Source organism: Galeopterus variegatus, unplaced genomic scaffold, assembly GCF_000696425.1.
Source record: "Galeopterus variegatus unplaced genomic scaffold, G_variegatus-3.0.2 Scaffold5903, whole genome shotgun sequence".
In the NCBI taxonomy this organism is placed as follows: Eukaryota; Metazoa; Chordata; class Mammalia; order Dermoptera; family Cynocephalidae; genus Galeopterus; species Galeopterus variegatus.
This window is the reverse complement of record NW_007732014.1, coordinates 50,322-69,459: the sequence shown is the minus strand read 5'-3', so window position 1 is coordinate 69,459 and position 19,138 is coordinate 50,322. Positions and strand designations below refer to the sequence as shown.

Genomic DNA, 19,138 nt, shown 5'->3' with positions numbered 1-19,138 from the left:
TATATACATATATGTATATATAAATGCACATAGAATATGCTTAAATTGCATAATTCATTATGTAGTGAAATTTCAATGTTAATTGCCTATCACAATATTAAAAGTCATAAAGTTTGCTTGCCTAAAAAATGTAACTTGGCTGGTAAACGTAGTTCAGTACTTGAGAATAACAACAAAACTCTACTACAAAGTTTCTTCCCCTCATATTCTTTTTCAGCAGTTTTCACCACTTTTCTCTGTAGCCAAATGCTAGAAATATTTTTATGACCAATATCTCATTCTTATTAGTCTCATATGTACTGTTACTTATGTCTGATTAAAATACTGTGTGTTTGAAAGGCACTTTGCCTCTGCCTTTATCAGCTACTTAGTCATGTTCACATCTCTTTTATTACCCCAACAGCACCTTAATAAAAGGAAGAAATCCCTGGAAATACATAACAGTGGAGAACTAAAAGGAAAATAACCAATCTTATGAGATCTTAAAGATGAATCTATACTAAAACTCACCCCCAAAAATCTGTGGAAGTGCCCTGAAAACTATAAAGTTAGATCTCTGACAGAGTCTAAAATTTATGTAAACTCATCTCAAAACATTCATTAAATGACCATGAGACATATTTTGTCTCTAATAGTAAATGATTAGAAGTTCTAATAATTATTTTTTAGTCTTAGATTTAAGACACACTGAAACCCTACCTCTAAACGTTTTGAGTTTTTGGAAAGGGGTGGGTGAATGCTTACTGGGAAAATACACAAAAAACATGTGTTACGCATGAATAAAAATATTTTTATTCTTTAAATGATAATTTAGCTTAATATTCATTAATAAATTGTATTGAACATGAAAACACTAACATGATAACTGCTGTAAATAGGCTGATTCATGTTTTAATTCATCTTGCCTGCGTTTCAAAAAGGTCATGGCTTGTTTTAAAAGGAGTGCATGCATAGAAGATTCTATTTCTTGGATGCTGATCATCTGAAATACACACATAAGTAACATTTTGTAGGTCATTGATAATGAATTATAAAAAGTATAAAAAAAGTAATATGTATAAGGTATATAAACACATGTATATGCTCAATTCTTGCCTTCAACTAGGTTATGGTTCCAAGGAGCAATCCTGACTAATAAAGAATTGTAAATGCTAAAGAAAAAGAAAAAAAAACACCTCATTTCCAATACTATTACATTTCAGTTATAAAATATTGTAAGCAACAGACTTAGTTGCCAATACTTTTAACATTAAAAAGTCAAAAATCAACTTGCTGTGTTAGAACAGCTATAAATATAATGAAACCAAATGGGACAGAGTCAGAACATGGATAAGAGTGACAGATGAGACAAAGGGCTCTTCGATGTTTGGAATAGAGCAACAGACTTAGTTGCCAATACTTTTAACATTAAAAAGTCAAAAATCAACTTGCTGTGTTGGAACAGCTATAAATATAATGAAACCAAATGGGACAGAGTCAGAACATGGATAAGAGTGACAGATGAGACAAAGGGCTCTTCGATGTTTGGAATAGAAGACTAAGAGAAAATGAGGGGTACAGCTATTTTCCACAGGCTGAGGGGGCAGAAGGTAGCAGGGCACTTGAAGAAGCTGGTCAAATACAGAAAACTGGAAAGAAGAAACCTAACCAGAGACAGGTAAGAAAGCTGTGATGTGGAAATGAGAGACTACTTGAAATTGGAACTATTATATTTCTTGGGCAATAATTTCTCCCACTCCAGTGATGCTCCACAGATGCTGCTATGGATATATGAATATATAGGCTGACAAGATTTTGACAAGGTAATTCTTCAGGGATGAATGATGAAAAACAAATTACACTGTAATAAATACTTCAGAAGGTAACTAATATCAAGTGATATTAGAAGGTAGCCAACTTAAAACAACAAGGAACAAAGCATCCAATTGTTTGGCATAAATAAAAAATAATATGGAACGTAGAATATTATTTTTAGATGGTTATCTATTTTAAAAGGATAATTGAAGACTCCCATGTGAGAAGTTAGTATGCATAAAACAAAAACAGAAAATATAAAGTGAAAGATTCATAAATCTGTTAACACAAACATTTTAAAACAGCTGAATGTCAAAAAACCATCCAAACAAAATCAAAAGACAAAACTGGAAAAACAGACTGGAAAGTTTACATCAGACAAGATAAAGCATAAAGAATTATTTATCCTCACGAAAAAGACTAAAAAAAGAAAAAGAAAAAATCCCCACTAAGAACCAAAAAGATAACAGTGCAAAGGAGACAAACGATTCACAAAAAGAAAAACTACATATAGCTAATAAAACAAACAGTTTGTTTGAGATCAAAATACAACATATAAAAGCAAAATCCATTTTTTTCTTAATCTAGTTAACCAATAAAACTAGCACAATCTTTCTAGAGGACATTTTGGCAATACGTTTCATACGCCTTAAAAATATTTAGACTTAATAATTTATTTTCTTTGAATTACTTCATTTTCTAGAAATTTTACTTTTATTTTTATTTTTATCTTTTTAAAAGATGACCGGTAAGAGGATCTTAACCTCTGACATGGTGTTGTCAGCATCACACTCTCTGAAGTGAGCCAACTGGCCATCCCTATATAGCGATCCGAACCCGTGGCCTTGGCATTATCAGCACCGCACCCTCCCAAGTGAGTCATGGGTGGGCCCCTCTAGAAATTTTTTTAAACAGATGAAATTGTAACACAAAAATTTATATACAAATTTTATACAGTGTTGCTTATAACAGCAAAATAACTGCAAAAAACCTAAATGTCCAAAATTAAGGAAATGCTTAATATCATAATATGTTAAAAATGTACAGGAAAAATACTAGAGAAAAGTATTTAATTGTGATATTTAGACTTTTCTTTTTTTAACTGTATGGTAAGAGAGTTCCTCCAAAAAAAGAAATGATATAAATAAATATTTATAAGTACCTTTTCATTAAGACAGTCAATTAAATTTTCCACATACGCTTTCATGCTTTTATAGAATTTATAATTTAGAGCTTGATTTGAAGAACTCTCTAGGTTCTGGATCGTACTCTTTGAGCTCTTGACATCTTGCATATATTTTTCATATTCTCTCAAGTGTGAGCGGTGAGTATCCTGTATTAATGTTAATCTAAATTTAAAAAAAGAAAAATTGGTTTATTTTTCAGACTTTTTTCTAAAGGTAGGAAACTAATGTAAACGTTTTCAAAGACCACCAAGGAAATGGATGATCATACACACCTGGGTTTATCATACTTGCTAACCATAGGAGTGCATCACAACAGAAGAGTCTCAAAGGGGAAGGTAGAAAAGGGCATTTAGAGATTTTAGGGCCTGAAGCTAATCACAGGTTACAGCAGAAGTTAATGAGTATGGTTTTAGGCCAGGATTGATCAGAATTTATAAATTAGATGAGTTGCAAGAACAATCAATGGTCTTATATTTGAAATACAGGAGTCCATGTGGAGTTACTGTTAGATCAATTTGTGGTCTTTCTTGGAACACAGATATCTGAATGAGCTGGTACTAAAACCATTTGAGCATGTTATGGTTTGGTAAATTTATCTGTTTCGTGATTCATACCAAATAAAATGGTATCTATTTTATTTGTCATTGGAACATAACGTTCTTGAGGTACATGTATTTCCTTTATTGCTGCTTTGTTGCATTTCCCTATACATTGTTCTATTATAGTTAAGACAACCTGCTTTCTTTCAGCTCTTGTGAATATCACATGTATCAGCTCATGTTTATGAAAAATTTAAAGTATAATTCAATGAGTGCTTATCTTTTTTGTTTTTTTGGTGGCTGGCCAGTACAGAGATCCGAATCTGTGACTCTGGTATTATAAGGCTGTGCTCTAACCAACTGAGCTAACTAGCCAGCCTTTTTCTTTTCTAAGTATAATTCAATGAGTGCTTATCTTTTTTGTTTTTTTGGTGGCTGGCCAGTACAGAGATCTGAATCTGTGACTCTGGTATTATAAGGCTGTGCTCTAACCAACTGAGCTAACTAGCCAGCCTTTTTCTTTTCTTTTTTTTTTTTTGTGACTACTTATCTTTTAAAATTCAATTACTCTTCATATACATGCCAAAGGAGGAATAAGAAACACAATTTTTAAAAAACATCTGGAATGTGTCTTCCACTAATATTTGACTCTGTGAATGCCTCAGAATTAAAGAATTAACTACAAGTGAAATAACAAGTTCACAGTTTTATAATGTGAACTTGAAGCAGACTTAAATTTTTAATTTAACTCCTCCTGCTAAACTGCTACATAACAGAAACTCTTTAGCACTTGTTAGGCCAAATATCCTCTCTTCAAGTTTTCCTGCATTTGTCTTTCAAAGTCTTTCTTTGCTTTATAGAGAGAACAGTGAGAGTTAAGAAATAAATCAAGATGATAATGTACAGCAGGCATCACTAATGAAACATTGTAAATAAGTAGAATACTATTGGCCATAGCAATAAACTTTTAAGTACATATTACCAGAAAAAAGCTAGGTACAGAACATGGGATAAAATGTGAATCTTTTTTTGTATAAATATGGGGCAATATATTAACATATATGTGCTGGTATAGATACATATATAGACCAATTTTGGAAGGAAACAAGAAACTGGTTGCAATGGTTTCCTCTGGGGAAGGTAACTTTCTTATCTCTTGTATATCATTTTGTACTGGTTAATTTTTTTTTTTAAATCATGAGAGTGTATTTTCTTTTTAAAATAAACAACCTAGTTAATAAAAAATAAACTATAATAAAGTTAAAAGTAACATTTATCCAGATGAAATGCTAATCTAAATCAGTGATCCACTGCCTTTTTTTTACTGTATCACTCACGCAAAACAATTCTCTCAAACACAATCTCATGATTACAACCATATACGTTCTGAGTTACATGCAATTCTAGATGCAAGAGCTATAATTCTAGCTGTCTTCTTCTAAGATAAGCATACCAGAATGCCAATAAATCATAATGAAGTTATTACGAAATAATCTTGAATGTTAAATTAATCTCATCACTCAACATCACTACTGAAAAACACTAATGTAGAACAGGAATCAGCAAACTTTTTTTCCTATAAAATGCTGGGTACTAAATATTTTAGGCATGAAGGGATAGATGGCTGCTATGGCAACTACTCAACTCTGTATTGTAGCTCATAACCAGTCATAGACAATACATAAACTTACAAGACATACACAAAAATGAAATTAGTTGTGTTAGTGTGGTAACAGGAGATCCTATTTTTTCCTATAAATCAGTTTAATATTAATAGCTAATAATTAAAAAGAATATAGTGCTATTTTTTCACTATTAAATATCTAGGACAAATGTAAATTTCAAAATGATTATTACTCACCTAGTATTTAATTGCTTCTTTATAATTTCTAAATTTACTGGTGGAAATGAAATAGAAGTATCAAACTTCCTCACAGTTTGAGATTCACTGCTGTGGGAAACATCTACATCTCTTCCCTAAAAATAATATGAAAATTCATTTCTTAAAAACATTTCATGTACTTTACAAATGTTAATAACATGAAAGGAGACTGGATACTCCAGGTCCCTTCCAGCTCAAAAATTACATGCCTTTGAAATTTTTCATGGTGACAATAAAATGATTTAAAATCAAACATCTACATCTCTTCCCTAAAAATAATATGAAAATTCATTTCTTAAAAACATTTCATGTACTTTACAAATGTTAATAACATGAAAGGAGACTGGATACTCCAGGTCCCTTCCAGCTCAAAAATTACATGCCTTTGAAATTTTTCATGGTGACAATAAAATGATTTAAAATCTTCAATTTTACAATTTAGAACTTTATATTCGCATGCAAAAGGCAAATTTTAAAAATCTAATATTCCAAAAAAGTTTAGTTCTTGACGTTTTTAAAGCTAATTTTGTTTATGGTCTAATGTACTCTCAGAAACTCATGCAGTTTCAGAAGCAAAAGTCTTTGGTGAATATCACCCCGTATGGTAGAAATAGTTGTGTGGCTAAACTAACATCTGTTTTCATGAGAGAAGTAGCCATTTAGCTCCAACTCCATTCTAGTCTATGAAAAGTAAATGTAAGTCTGCTGGAGGGTTTCTAGGTAAAACTTTTACTTTTCTTTAAACCTCGTTTATTTAGGTGTTCCCTTACTTACGGAGGAATGCATTCCTAACTAATGCATCTTGTAACATGGTATATTTCACATTGGTGTCCTCTGGCTAATCACAGCTCATCACCACCATGCTTGAAATGCTCAAAAGGTCCTAAAGAACCTTACTTTAGACAAGAACATATGAAGAAATGGATCAGATATTTAGCCGATTCATTGGCCTAACTATCCTTTTTATATTTCCCATGGAGCATCATTTCTCACCTCAATTTCCACCAAGCCTCCTATCCAGCTCAAACCATACTTGCAAATCCCCGAACATTCCTGATCCTTCAGCCTCAAATCCTTTACATCATAAACATATTTCAATGACCCATTCAAATACCACTACTTCTGTAGAGGCTTTTCCAAAGCCCCCATTTACTTTCCCTCTTATAAAACTCACCACCCACTTGCCCATTTGTGCTGTCTCACGACCCTGCACAGAGATCTGACAAAGAACCTGTAATACTTCACTATAATTATTTTGTTCAGCTATCTCTCCTCCTGAAAGATTTGTACATCAAATCTTTGTAAGTGGCTATAATAGGCTAATAGTTACCTCACAAAAGACTTGTTCACATTCATGTGAATACTATCTTATAAGGCAAAAAGATATAATTAAGTTAAAGACCTTGAGAGAAGGGGCTTATCCTGGATTATGCAGATGGGGCATAAATACAATTACTTATATCCTCATAATACAGAGGAAGAGGGTGTTTTGGGACACAGGAGAAGTTAACGTGAAGATGGAACAGAAAGAGATGTGGCCACAAGCCAAAGAATGCCAACAGCTAACACAAGCCAGATGAGTCAAAGAAAGAATTCTCTTCTAGAGCTTCTGAAAGGAACGTGGCCCTACTAACACCTTGATTTTAAACTTCTGGCCTCCAGAAATGAGAGAAAATGAACTTTTGTTGTTTTAAGCCACCAAGTTTGTGGTAATTTGTTACAGCAGCCATAGGAAACTAATACAGTGGCATATGGTAGATCTTCAACAAAGGAATCAGTAAATGCAGTTTAGTGATAAAAATACAAATCAAACGAGTGTGAGATTCCATATTCACCAACTAAACTTGCACCTAAAGCTGGCAACATTGTGGTGAAACATTCCCATAGTATTGGTGGCATTATACATCGAACTAAGTTTTCTTTAGAAAGCAACAGGGAAAACTGTACTACATACTATAAAAACATTAATTTCCTTTGATTAGTAATATCATTCTTGGCAATTACCCCAAGGGAATAGTTCAAAAACAAATTCTGAACAAAATAAATAAAAGGAGGGAAAGAAATAAATAATCAAATATTCACTGATTTTTATTAATAGGAAAAAAATTCAGATTGCATATAACCTAAAACATTCACCAACAGAAGAATCGTTAAGAAAAAGCATTATGATTCACTGACTCCGGTGAATATTATGCAGCTATTAAAATTAGTTATTATTATAACTATGTAGAAATAGGGGAAGATAGTTATATCAAGCAAAGAAAGCAGAATTCAAAATTTTATGCATATTGTGGTTCCCAAACTGTGTGTGAAGGCATCCCAGTGAATTCAAAGGGTATGGTGAGATATGTTAAATTTTTTCAGGGAAACACAGCAATACTCAACATCTGTTGGACTACTAGCCCTAATTAGATCATAGTCGCAACATTAGAATGTGTTACATTCCTTTTGTTGAAGTCACATTTGCACAACCAGGCTTTGAAAGGATGCTATGATAAAAAGCAAGTTTTATGTGAAGAACAATATGGAAATGAGAATGGCAGTGTTCAATCTGATTATAAGGTTCAAGAAGTCATGCAGTGCCCAGCAGACGCATACATCCCATCAGTAATTGTGGTTATTTAAAAATAAAGTAAAAAGATTTTTTTCTTCAAGTTAACTGTATTTTTTTCCCCGTACCAAATGGCTATTAAGTTATTAGGAAATAAATCTTATTAAATAAATTCTTTGGACTTAACTACTTAATAAATGGAATTGTTTGGCACTTCTTTTGGTTTAGGGGTACCATGATAAAATTACTGAAACACTAAGGGCTTCATGAATGAGAAAGTTTGGGAAGCTCTGATGTACCCTATGATTGTAATTAGGCTTAAAAAAAAAAAAAGCACATCACATATAAAAGAATTATGCAATTGAGCAGTTAGAGTAAGACCTGTGGTATTTTTTTTTTCTGAAACACTAAGGGCTTCATGAATGAGAAAGTTTGGGAAGCTCTGATGTACCCTATGATTGCAATTAGGCTTAAAAAAAAAAAAAGCACATCACATATAAAAGAATTATGCAATTGAGCAGTTAGAGTAAGACCTGTGGTATTTTTTTTTTAAATTCTGTTGCTACACTGATTTTACTAAAAAGGGGAGGAAAAAAAACCCCTAAGCCTGTTACGGTCATAAAAACAGTCTTCTACACCATTTCTCTGGTCAAAGACTCCTAAATTATAACCACAGGCTTACCTTTACTTAGCCTTTCAGCTGCAATAATATGGAAATCTTATAATACTTTCTCATTTAAAAGAACAAATAATTATCTTTCAAAGCATTCTTGATAAAAAGAATCAAATATAAAACCTTATGCTTGCATGGTAATTTACAGTTCATAATCGCTTTGACTTACTATAAATTCAAGATTTATATCGACCTATTCAGGTATGTAATATTACCATCATTCTCATTTTATTGATGAGAAAACTAAAACTTAGAGAAATTAAACAATTGGTCAAAGTTATGCAAATGTTTATTGAGCACCCACAATATTAGGCACTGTTGGATACAGCATTGAACAAAACTGTTAACAACTCTTGACTTCATGGAGTTTATATTCTAGCAGCAGACCCAGAACCCAAATTCAGGACTTTTACCAAGTACAACAGTCCCCCTTATCTGAAGTTTCATTTCCATGGTTTCAGTTACTCATGATTAACCACACCCTAAAATATTTAATGAAAAATTCCAGAAATAAACAATTGATAAGTTTTAAATCATGTGCTGTTCTGTGTAACATGATGAAATCTTGTGCTGTACGGGTCCATCTCACCCAGGATGTGCATCATCCCTTTGTGCACCATACCCACGCTGTACATGCTCCCCACCCATTAGTCACTTAGTAGCTATCATGGTTATCCAATCAACTGTCTTGGTACTGCAGTGTTTTTGTTTAAGTAACCCTCATTTTACTTAATAATGGCCACAAAATGCAAGAGTAGTGATACTAGCATACTGTTATAATTGTCTTATTTTATTATGAGTTATTGCTAATCTCTTACTGTGCCTAATTTATAAATTAAACTTTATCACTGGTATGCATGTATATCAAGAAACATAGTATATATAGGGTTTGGTACTATCTGCAGTTTCAGACACTCACTGGGGGTCTTGGAATATATCCACCACAGATAAGGGGGGACTACTATATTTAATTTTGTTTTAGTTTTGTTTTAAACCTATTTGCCTAAACTTTACTTTTAAACACCTGCTTCAGATAATACTGTCAGTTACTGTAAAATTAAAGACAAAGAAGATATAGTCCCCTCAAGTGGAAGGTGTTTATAATCTAGTGAAAAAAGGACATAATACACAGTGTAGTGGGTTGAATGGTGGCCTCCCAAAAGATACATCCATGTCTTAACCCCTGAAACATGTGAATATGAACTTATTTGGGAAAAGTGTCCTTGTAGTTGTAATTAAGTCAAATATCTCGAGATGGGATCATCTTAGATTTTTCTGGGTGGGTTGTAAATCCAATGACAAGTGCCCTTATAAGAAATACACAAGAGTGGAGACACAGAAAAGACTGCCATGTAAAGACAGAGGTAGAGATAGAAGTTATGCCATCACAAGCCAAGGAACACCTGGGGCTAGCAGAAGTTGGAAAAAACAAGGAAGGATTCTTCCCTAGGGCCCTCAGAGGAAGCATAGCCCTGCCAACACCTTGATTTCAGATTTCTGGCCTCCACGCTATGAAAGAATAAATATCTATTGTTTTAAGTCACCAAATCTGTGGTAATTTGTTACAGCAGCCACAAGAATATAGTACACACGGTATAGGAAATTATTACCTCTACGATTTTAAGTGCTTTCTTCATCTGTTGCTGTTCCCAAATATCTTGATTTTCATCTTCCTGACTTTCTTCACTTACATCTTCATGTCTGCTTGCTAGAAAAAAAAAGTTCACATATAAATATTCAATGTTTTTCCATTCCAATTGCAGCAGCCAACATTTCTGGGGGGCGTATTACACACAGGCTTAGCAGCACTTCACACATTATTTATTCTTTACCATAATTCTGGAAAGAAGGCACTATTATTGCCCTCACTTCACAAATGATGAAACTCAGATACTGGGAGGTTAAGTAACTTGTCTTAGGACTATTTTGAAGCTAGAACTGGAATCCAGACATCTGACTCCAGAACCTGTGCTCTTATTAACAAAGTGTCCCACTCAAAACACTATAGCTCCACATACAGAAAAAACTGAGGAAGAATGAAATGTTTGGTTTTCTTATCAAAGATTTCTCAATTCCTACTAGAGAATCCAAACATTTAAAAATAATTTCTGGTTTATAAGAAACCAAAGTCTCACTCTGAAAAAAATATTATTTGAAGTAACAAAAATCTGGGTAAAACTCATATATTATAAATAAGAAATGTGAAATAGTTCTTTGAGACAAGTACTATTGATTGGCAAAAGAAATTTTTTATTATAGCAGGGAAGGGTTTAATACATGATGCCTAAAATCTCTAGACATTTTCAAGTTAAAACAAAATAAAAAAAAACCTTAAATAAGAAATGTGAAATAGTTCTTTGAGACAAGTACTATTGATTGGCAAAAGAAATTTTTATTATAGCAGGGAAGGGTTTAATACATGATGCCTAAAATCTCTAGACATTTTCAAGTTAAAACAAAATAAAAAAAAACCTAACAAAAAAACAGCTTTATAAAGGTGACAATGATAGTTTTCAACATTTCAAAAATAAGACATTGCACAATTTTTTTAATTGCACAATTTTTTTAACCTGTCAAAAAAGATCTAGTGGAAGTCAGGCATTAGTAAATATTATTACACATACTCTTTGATACTAATATTTTGATAAAGATACATCTTTTAGAGGCATAGTGTCAAGAACCAATATGATACTAAATAAAAGAGAACATCAACACTCTACACTACATCGCATTTTTATGGAGATTATATCATAATATTATATTGTAATAAAAAATGCCTAATCTTCATATTTTGGTAAACAAATTAAATATGTACTTGTTTCTTCAGCCATTCTTTGTTTAAGTGCTTGAGGCTTTCGGGTAAATGGTATTCTCTTTTCATGGTCATCAGGTTCACTCTCAGGATCTTCATCACTGTTTCTCTTCATACCAGAGGCATGTTTCACATCCAAAGGAATATAGTCATCTAGGGCCCTGGCCAATTCCCGTTTTCTGCGGGCTGCCTGAATAAAAGCTGCATCAGGGATCTTAACTGAAAGAAATAATGAAGAGGATACTGGATACCAAATGCCAATAGAAATACATATATCTCACATTTAAACAAAGGAAAAAGGCAACATTTTCCTAAATTTTTCACTATTTTGACACATGCATGTGACTTTAATAAATGGCTCAAAATCTACATCAGTAAAGGAAGAAAAATAATTTAACGGAGATTAAATACAATTTAGAAAAATGAACCAAATCTAGAAGTATCAGAAAACACACTGAAACCACTCCATTTTATCTTTTAACTATCAAACTCATCAGACGTCTGCCGACTGTTTGTTGAGGGCGAGCTATTGCTCACCTCCGGGAGCTCTGAGATTGTCAGGGTGGGGATGTGGAGAGGGCTGAGCGTGAAGTTCCTCAGTCAGTGAGAACTGCAGAAGTTAAAAGGATCAATGACAAACCAGTGTGACTTACCACGTAAGAGAAGTACTACACTATGACACACCCCTACCCTGTGGACACCCACACATACATATAGGGAGTGAGAAACAGGCTATGACCAGCGCAAAGCCAACTCAGCTTCTGAGGTCCTGAGATGAATGCCATTTGAATAAATGTGACAATTTAGAAGTATGAAGGAAATAACTAGGTTCATTTACCAAGTGAAAAATATTTAGGTGACAACTTTTAACAGAGCCCTATTTTATTTTTTTCTTTATTTTGTACAGTACAAATCCCATTAATATGAACTCTTCTAATTCAAAACAAGTTTCTTCATGCATGATCTATGCTGAAATTTATCTTTAGTCTGGAAAAAATGGTTTCTTAAAAAAATACAGTAAACAAAATGGAAAGAGAAACTCACTATTTTAAGGACTTCAAAATATTAAAAAGAGGTCAAGCCACTGGGACTCAAGTAAAATTTTCGAACATTTCCTACAAATTGGTCCAAATTCTTTGGGAAATAAATAGAAACCATTTCATATGCCCGGAGATGTGCAAACGCTCCAATGTTTCAAACAAACAATGGAGACGTAGATTTCAGAAATTATAGATCAATATGCTTGACATCAGTCCTAGGGAAAATAAAAAGTGCCTGAGTTAATCATGAAGTAATAAATGGTGATCACTAGAAACCAATAAACATTCATCAAGAATAAGTAATATAAAATCAAGTGATTTAATTTTTTCATAGACTAGTACTTATTTATAGATTGATATCAGTAAAAAGATAAAAGTCAGGTGTCTCTTCATCCTCCTGAAGCATTTAACAGTTGGATACTTCCTTATGGAGAATATTAAAATATGTGGGGTAAATCATATAGTTCACTGAATTCTTAACTGGTTGAATAACCACTAAAAAAATAAAATATTGATTAAGAAGCTAAGTAGAAACTGCCAGAAAGCTCTGTACTTTGTCTTCCCTGGTTTAATGATTTTACTGTGATGTGAATGAAGATAAGAAGACATGTTTAAAGCTGGGAGGTACAGCTAACATAATCTAAAGTAGTATTAAGATTCAAAACCATCACAGCAGATTAGCAATTTGCAGCCTTGGCTATACATCAGAATCACCTGGGAAGCATGATAAACTACTGGTACCCAGGCCCCCATCCCTCAAATTCAGATTTGGTTGATCTGAGGTAGAGCTGAGCAGTAGTATGTTTTCATAGTCCCACGGGAAATTTTAATGTGTAGCTAGGGTTAAGATGATACATTTAGTTTCAAATACTCAAGTCTATAAACATGGAAACAGAAATATTTGAGTTGGAAGTGATTCACCTGTAAATGACTTGGTAGGGTTTAATTAACAAGTCACAAGCAATGGGATTAACTAGGTAGATACTAGTGCTACATAAAGCTAATTCTCCCTCAAAGTACAATAAAGTAAAAAATCATGGAAGAGAAGAGTATTCCATATGTCCTGTTTTTCCATATCCAACACCTAGCTCAAGGGTTCACACACAGAGATGCTTGACAGACATGGGATGAATGAATAAAGTTAGCAAATTGTTTTATAATAGAAACATCATGTTTTTACAGATCTATAATTCATAAATAATTTTCACATGAGAGAACTTCAAAAAGTTTGTGGAAAAATAGAATTAGAAGACAATACAAATCTTTCTGCAAACTTTTTGAAGTACCCTCACATATCATCCAATCTGATACAAAATCATCTAAGGCAGAGAGGTCAACTATCATTTCCCATTGGCAACCAGAGTCTCTGCCACAGGGAACATTTCAGGGCAGATATTACTGTATCACTCTAATAGTTCCATCATCTGAACACAAAATAAATGCACTCCTCCCACACACTAGTCCTTAAAATTATCACATTCCTGCACCTTTCCTTCTCTAGCCAGTACATCCTTTGCACTTGCAAGTGTTTCTCACAGGACAACTTCACAGCTTTGAATCAGTGTTTCTCAATGGGGCATTTGGGGGAGAGACAATTCTTTACTATGCTGAGCTGTCCCACCCTCTGCAGGACATTTATCATCTCTTGCCTCTGAGGTACTACATGGAGTAACACCTCAATCCCTATAATCATTACAAAAACTATCCCACACGTTTCCAACCACTGCCCTCCTCCTTAGGAGGGTAGTGCTGCCAACACTTTACTGTATCACTGCCTCATACTGTTAGTAGCTGCTAGCCATATGTAACTATTTAAATTTAATTGAATTAAAAATCCAATTCCTCAGTTGCACTGGCCATATTTTAAGAGCTGAATAGCTACATATAACTAGTGACTACTGTACTGGACAGTGAATATATAGAATTTTTCCATTACCACAGAAAATTCTAATGAACAGCACTGTATCTAGAATCTAGACAAGGCTTCAATTGTTTACAGGCTTCAATTCTTAATATTGGCTTTATCACTCAGTATTCTGTACTTTGTGAACTTGGATTAAAAAAACTATAGAGCTAATGGTTGTTGTTATTTTATGGGTTAATAAAGAAGCACTTATTACTATAAATCTTTCAAACTATATTTTAACAAAAATATTTCAATATAATTTGTTTCCTTTATAAAGCTATCTATTTTACTCTATTACTTTTCTCAGGAGTCTTAGGCTTCACTAGGCTGAAAAAGGAGTCCACAGCACAAAACAAGTTATAAATCCTTGAGCTAGAGTAAAGAGCCAGATAACTATTTTTGACTTTGCAGTCAAAAGGCCTCATTAGGTCATAAGAAGTTTCAACTGCTTTCAAGTGCAAAAGCAGCCACAGATAATAAGTAACTGAAAGAGTATAACTGTGTTTTAATAAAACTTTATTTACAAAAACAGGTGGTGGGTCCGATTTGGCCCACAATTGGTAATGTGCTGACCCGTGAACTATACGGATCTTTCTAAAACACAAAAATAGTCATGTTATCTATTTGTAAAAAATTTTCCATGGCTCCCCAAGCTCTGCATAATCTGACTCCAACTTGTTCCTCCTGCTTTCTTTCTTCTTTTTAAATTCCCAACCAACCATTTTCAGCCAAACAAAACTATTTTTAGTTCCCTGCACATACTATGTTATCATCCCTAGAGTTTTAGAGATGTTACACCCTGTAACTGAAACATCCTCACTGACAAATTCTTACCATCCTTCAGGCATTGGCATGGATCACCCAGTACAGCACAGTGGTTAAGAACATAGGCTCTGGAGTAAACAGCCTGAGTTTGAATCCTAGCTCTGCCTCTTACAAGCTGTCTGACCTTGGGCATGTTATGTAATTGAAATGACCAGTCAATTTCAGCACTTTGGCAATCATCAGTAATGACCTACTTTTCCCATATTTCACTAGAGTTTGTTGTGTTATCAACAGTAAGAATCACTGATATAGAAAATATTAATGTTAGAAATAGAATTCTTAACCAAAATTACAAAAATTACCAACCTATTGATGAAAATTCCTTTTCTTCCAGAGAGTTAGAGCTATCAGAAGATGAACTCTGATCATCCTTACTTTCTGAGGAGTGATGTGTTCCATCCTCTTCATCTGTTGGAAGATCAACTGTTCTGGAATCTAATCGAAAATTTGTTTTAGTACAAGAAAGAGTCAATACACTGGAATAACTGAAATTCTGAACAACACATGGTATATGTATAATATAGTGTTTTAATCCTACTCCACTTATTTAAAGTAGACATAGAGATCTTTCTTCAACATCTGGTCTTTCTGAAACAATTGAGTATTCTGATAAGTGTACAAAGACTTTCCCTACTTGTACTATCTACGTAACTAATAAAATATTTCCAAAAGGATGCAACGAAAAGAATGATGTGAACATTATAGAAAAAAATAAAGCGACAAAAATTGAAGTAATAACTGGAAAAGAAAAATAGTGGTAGTGAATAAGTAGAAAAAGAAAAAATATTTAATATATATACACTTACTATTTGCTAAGCATATTAAAATCTATTTTACATGATTTATTTCATTTAATACCCATAATTCTGTAAAGTGAACGTTTTTACTTATGAGAACACTAAGAATTAAGAGGATAGGTAACACAAAGTAAGTGGAGCAGGGCTTTCAACCTAATTGTATCTAACACCAGAACCTTATGTTATGCCATATTTCAATGGCTGGTGGCAAGAAGTACTGTAATAAGCACTTCAGTCTCAGATCAAAGCATGGGTCTATCTTTTCAGTGTGTGATTTGTGGTGGGGTGGGTCACTTAGTCTGCTAACCTCAATTAACCAATTAAACAAAAATAACATTAAGAAATAAAACCCACAGAGGGGTTGTGAGAACTGAATGCAAAAATGTAAAGGAATTTTTGGCATTAATGACAAGAAAGGATTTGTTAGTTCACAATAATTCTGCATCTTTATGGATAACCTTAAAACATAAGATTACTTAGATCTCTTTATCTTAAAATTTTACCTTAATTAGACCTACATAGTTTTTAAAAGTTTGGAGTCAAATCAAAACTTAAAATACCAAAGCAACATAGCTACAGCTCACATCTTTCTTAGGTAATACTATTTATGACAACCCCTACCTGTTCCTAAAGTGGATTAACACCAAAACGGTGGTTCTTAAAGCATAGTCCCTTGGAGGTTCCTGAGAGCCTTTCAGAGGGTCTATGAAGTCAAAAATACTTTAATTATAATACTAACATGTTATTTGTTCTTTTCACTGTGTTGACATTTACATAAGGAAGCAAAAGCAGTGCTGGGTAAAACTGCTAGCTCTTTGTTATGAATCAAGGCACCGACACCAATTTGTAGTACCAGTCACTGTATTCCTCATTACCACAGATTGGCAGGGGAAGGAAAAAAAAAAAAAAACCAGTTTGACTTGTAGTCCTTGGTGAAACAATAAATTATTAACTTAATTAAATCTTGACCCTTGAGTACACATCTTTTTAATATTCTGTGTGACAAAACGGAAGTATTCATAAGGTACTTCTGATGCATATGGAAATACAATGGTTGCCGCCTTAAGGAAAAGCACTTGTGTGATTAAGTTGCAAGATGAACTTCCCAATATTTCCAAGAAGAAACATAATGCTCTGCAAACTCAGGGAATGAATACCTTCCAAATAACCAATGTATGATGCTACAAGTAAAAGATCCATTCAAAGTGCAAAACAGACCAATGGATTTTAATGTAACAGGATACCAAAAATTTATTGATATGGTATAAGACTTTTACTTGTTGAGCTTTGTTATAATATTAAGCAGAACACCCTCAATGATCTAAAAAGTACAGAGGCTGTATTTTCTTCAAATACTTCAACCAAAACATAGCACCAACAAACTGAATGCAGAAGCAACTATGAAAATTCAGCTGTCTTCTATTTAGCCAGACATTAAAGAGATTTGCAAATTATTGATAGGTCTAACTCAAAGTGTTTCCCAAAGTTCTTTGGGATCCTTGACCATTTTTAAGAGTATAAAGAGGGTCCAAAGACCAAAGAGTTTAGAATCATTGCTCTAGAAGGCAAAAGAAAAAGCAACTCCTGGCCTCAATTTTCCCTACTACAACTTAACCAGATGACTTAAACAAATAAAAAAAGTCATCAAAACTTCAGACAAATAGATAACAATGACTAAGAAATCACTAAGATCATAAATGTGGAGGGCATTATGTTAAGTAAAATAAGCCAGGTACAGAGATACAAATACAAGCGTACTTCAAAAAGTTAATTAAAAGATTGTATTATCTTTTAATTCTATTTTTCCACAGAATTTTTGATGTACCCTTTTACAATACTGCATGATCTAACTCACACGAGGAATCTAAAAAAATGGAAATCATAGAAGCTGAGAACAGAAGCTGGTTACCAGGAGCTGGGAGACTGGGGAAAGGAGGGTGTGGTAGGAGAGACGTTGGTCAAAGGATACAAAATTTAAGTTTTGTACCTATTGTACAACATGGTGACTATACTTAGTAACAATATATTGCATACTTTAAAATTGCTGAGAGTATATTTTGTGTCTCACCACAAAAAAAGGTAAGTACCTGAGGCAGTGCATATGTTAATTAACTCGATTTAGCCATTTCACAATGTATACACATTTCAAAACATGTTGTATACAAGTACATACAATTTTTATTTGTCAATAAATAAAATAAACAAGAAATCACTAAGTTTGCTTTAATGGGACTAAAAACAGTGGGGAGAAAATTTTAGACCTCAAGACTAGTCAAAACTATACTTTATTAAGCTCCAATTCAAACTCAGAGCAATACATTTTATGTAAACAACTTCTGGTACTTCAAAACGACTACATTGTATTTAACTCCAATACTGGTACAATCTACAGTGTCATGAATCTCTTATTATGCTACTTGGCGTCGTATATATTATTTTTATGTCAGTTTTTGCAAATAATCGATAAAAGAAGAAAATAGGCAAAAAACAGTGTTTCAAAACCTGTCAGTCAGATTTTTCTAATGTACTGTTCTGGTAAGTGTCTCCCCAAAAAATCAATTGGACAAGTTTCCAAAAGGCATATAACCTTTGGCTACCTAACAGCATTAGGAATTAATTCCTTTGTGACTATTTAGGCTTTTCATAAACGTTAATTACTGTACTATTGTACAGTACTACAGCAATAACTGGGGAGGGTCATCTGACGGGGCGAAGAGCCACCAAACTATACAGGATTCCTTTTACTCCCCCAAGAAGTCCAATACGTAGATGCAGGCAGCCGGCCTGTCTCACTACCTCCACGACTTAGCCTGGCTGGCGGTCAGCACCAGGTTACAGGAACCTCTACGAAAGGACCCAAGGACCCCGCGACCTCTTCCCGAGCCCAGCGTCACCTCGGCCGACCGCCCCGCTTGCCCACGTCACCTTGGACGCTCAAGCCGCCGTCCGTGCGGGGAGCCACTCCCGCGGCGCGCCGGGAACTCGCCCAGACCCGGCCCCGGCCCCGAGGCCCCCGGCCCCGGTGAGGCCGTTTCGTTACTTCTGCGTGGCCTCCTCCACAAGGCCGCCCTTCCTCCGCAGAGCCCGGGGCCGCCTGCTCCCTCGGCGCCCCGGACTCAGCAGACGGCTCCC

At 34.1% G+C, this 19,138-nt stretch overlaps 1 protein-coding gene across 1 annotated transcript in view; it reads right to left on the bottom strand.

Annotated features, from left to right (window-relative positions):
• Positions 1 to 19,039, bottom strand: part of GCFC2 (GC-rich sequence DNA-binding factor 2) — a 47,729-nt gene extending 28,690 nt beyond the window's left edge. Inside the window, exons 1-7 of the mRNA XM_008590172.1 lie at positions 18,932 to 19,039; positions 15,516 to 15,644; positions 11,442 to 11,657; positions 10,237 to 10,334; positions 5,382 to 5,497; positions 2,957 to 3,143; positions 859 to 982 (exon numbers count right to left, since the gene is read on the bottom strand). Of these exons, the coding sequence (XP_008588394.1) occupies positions 859 to 982; positions 2,957 to 3,143; positions 5,382 to 5,497; positions 10,237 to 10,334; positions 11,442 to 11,553 (637 nt within the window). The 5' untranslated portion in view covers positions 11,554 to 11,657; positions 15,516 to 15,644; positions 18,932 to 19,039. The remainder of the gene's footprint in view (positions 1 to 858; positions 983 to 2,956; positions 3,144 to 5,381; positions 5,498 to 10,236; positions 10,335 to 11,441; positions 11,658 to 15,515; positions 15,645 to 18,931) is intronic.
• Positions 19,040 to 19,138: the final 99 nt, after the last annotated feature.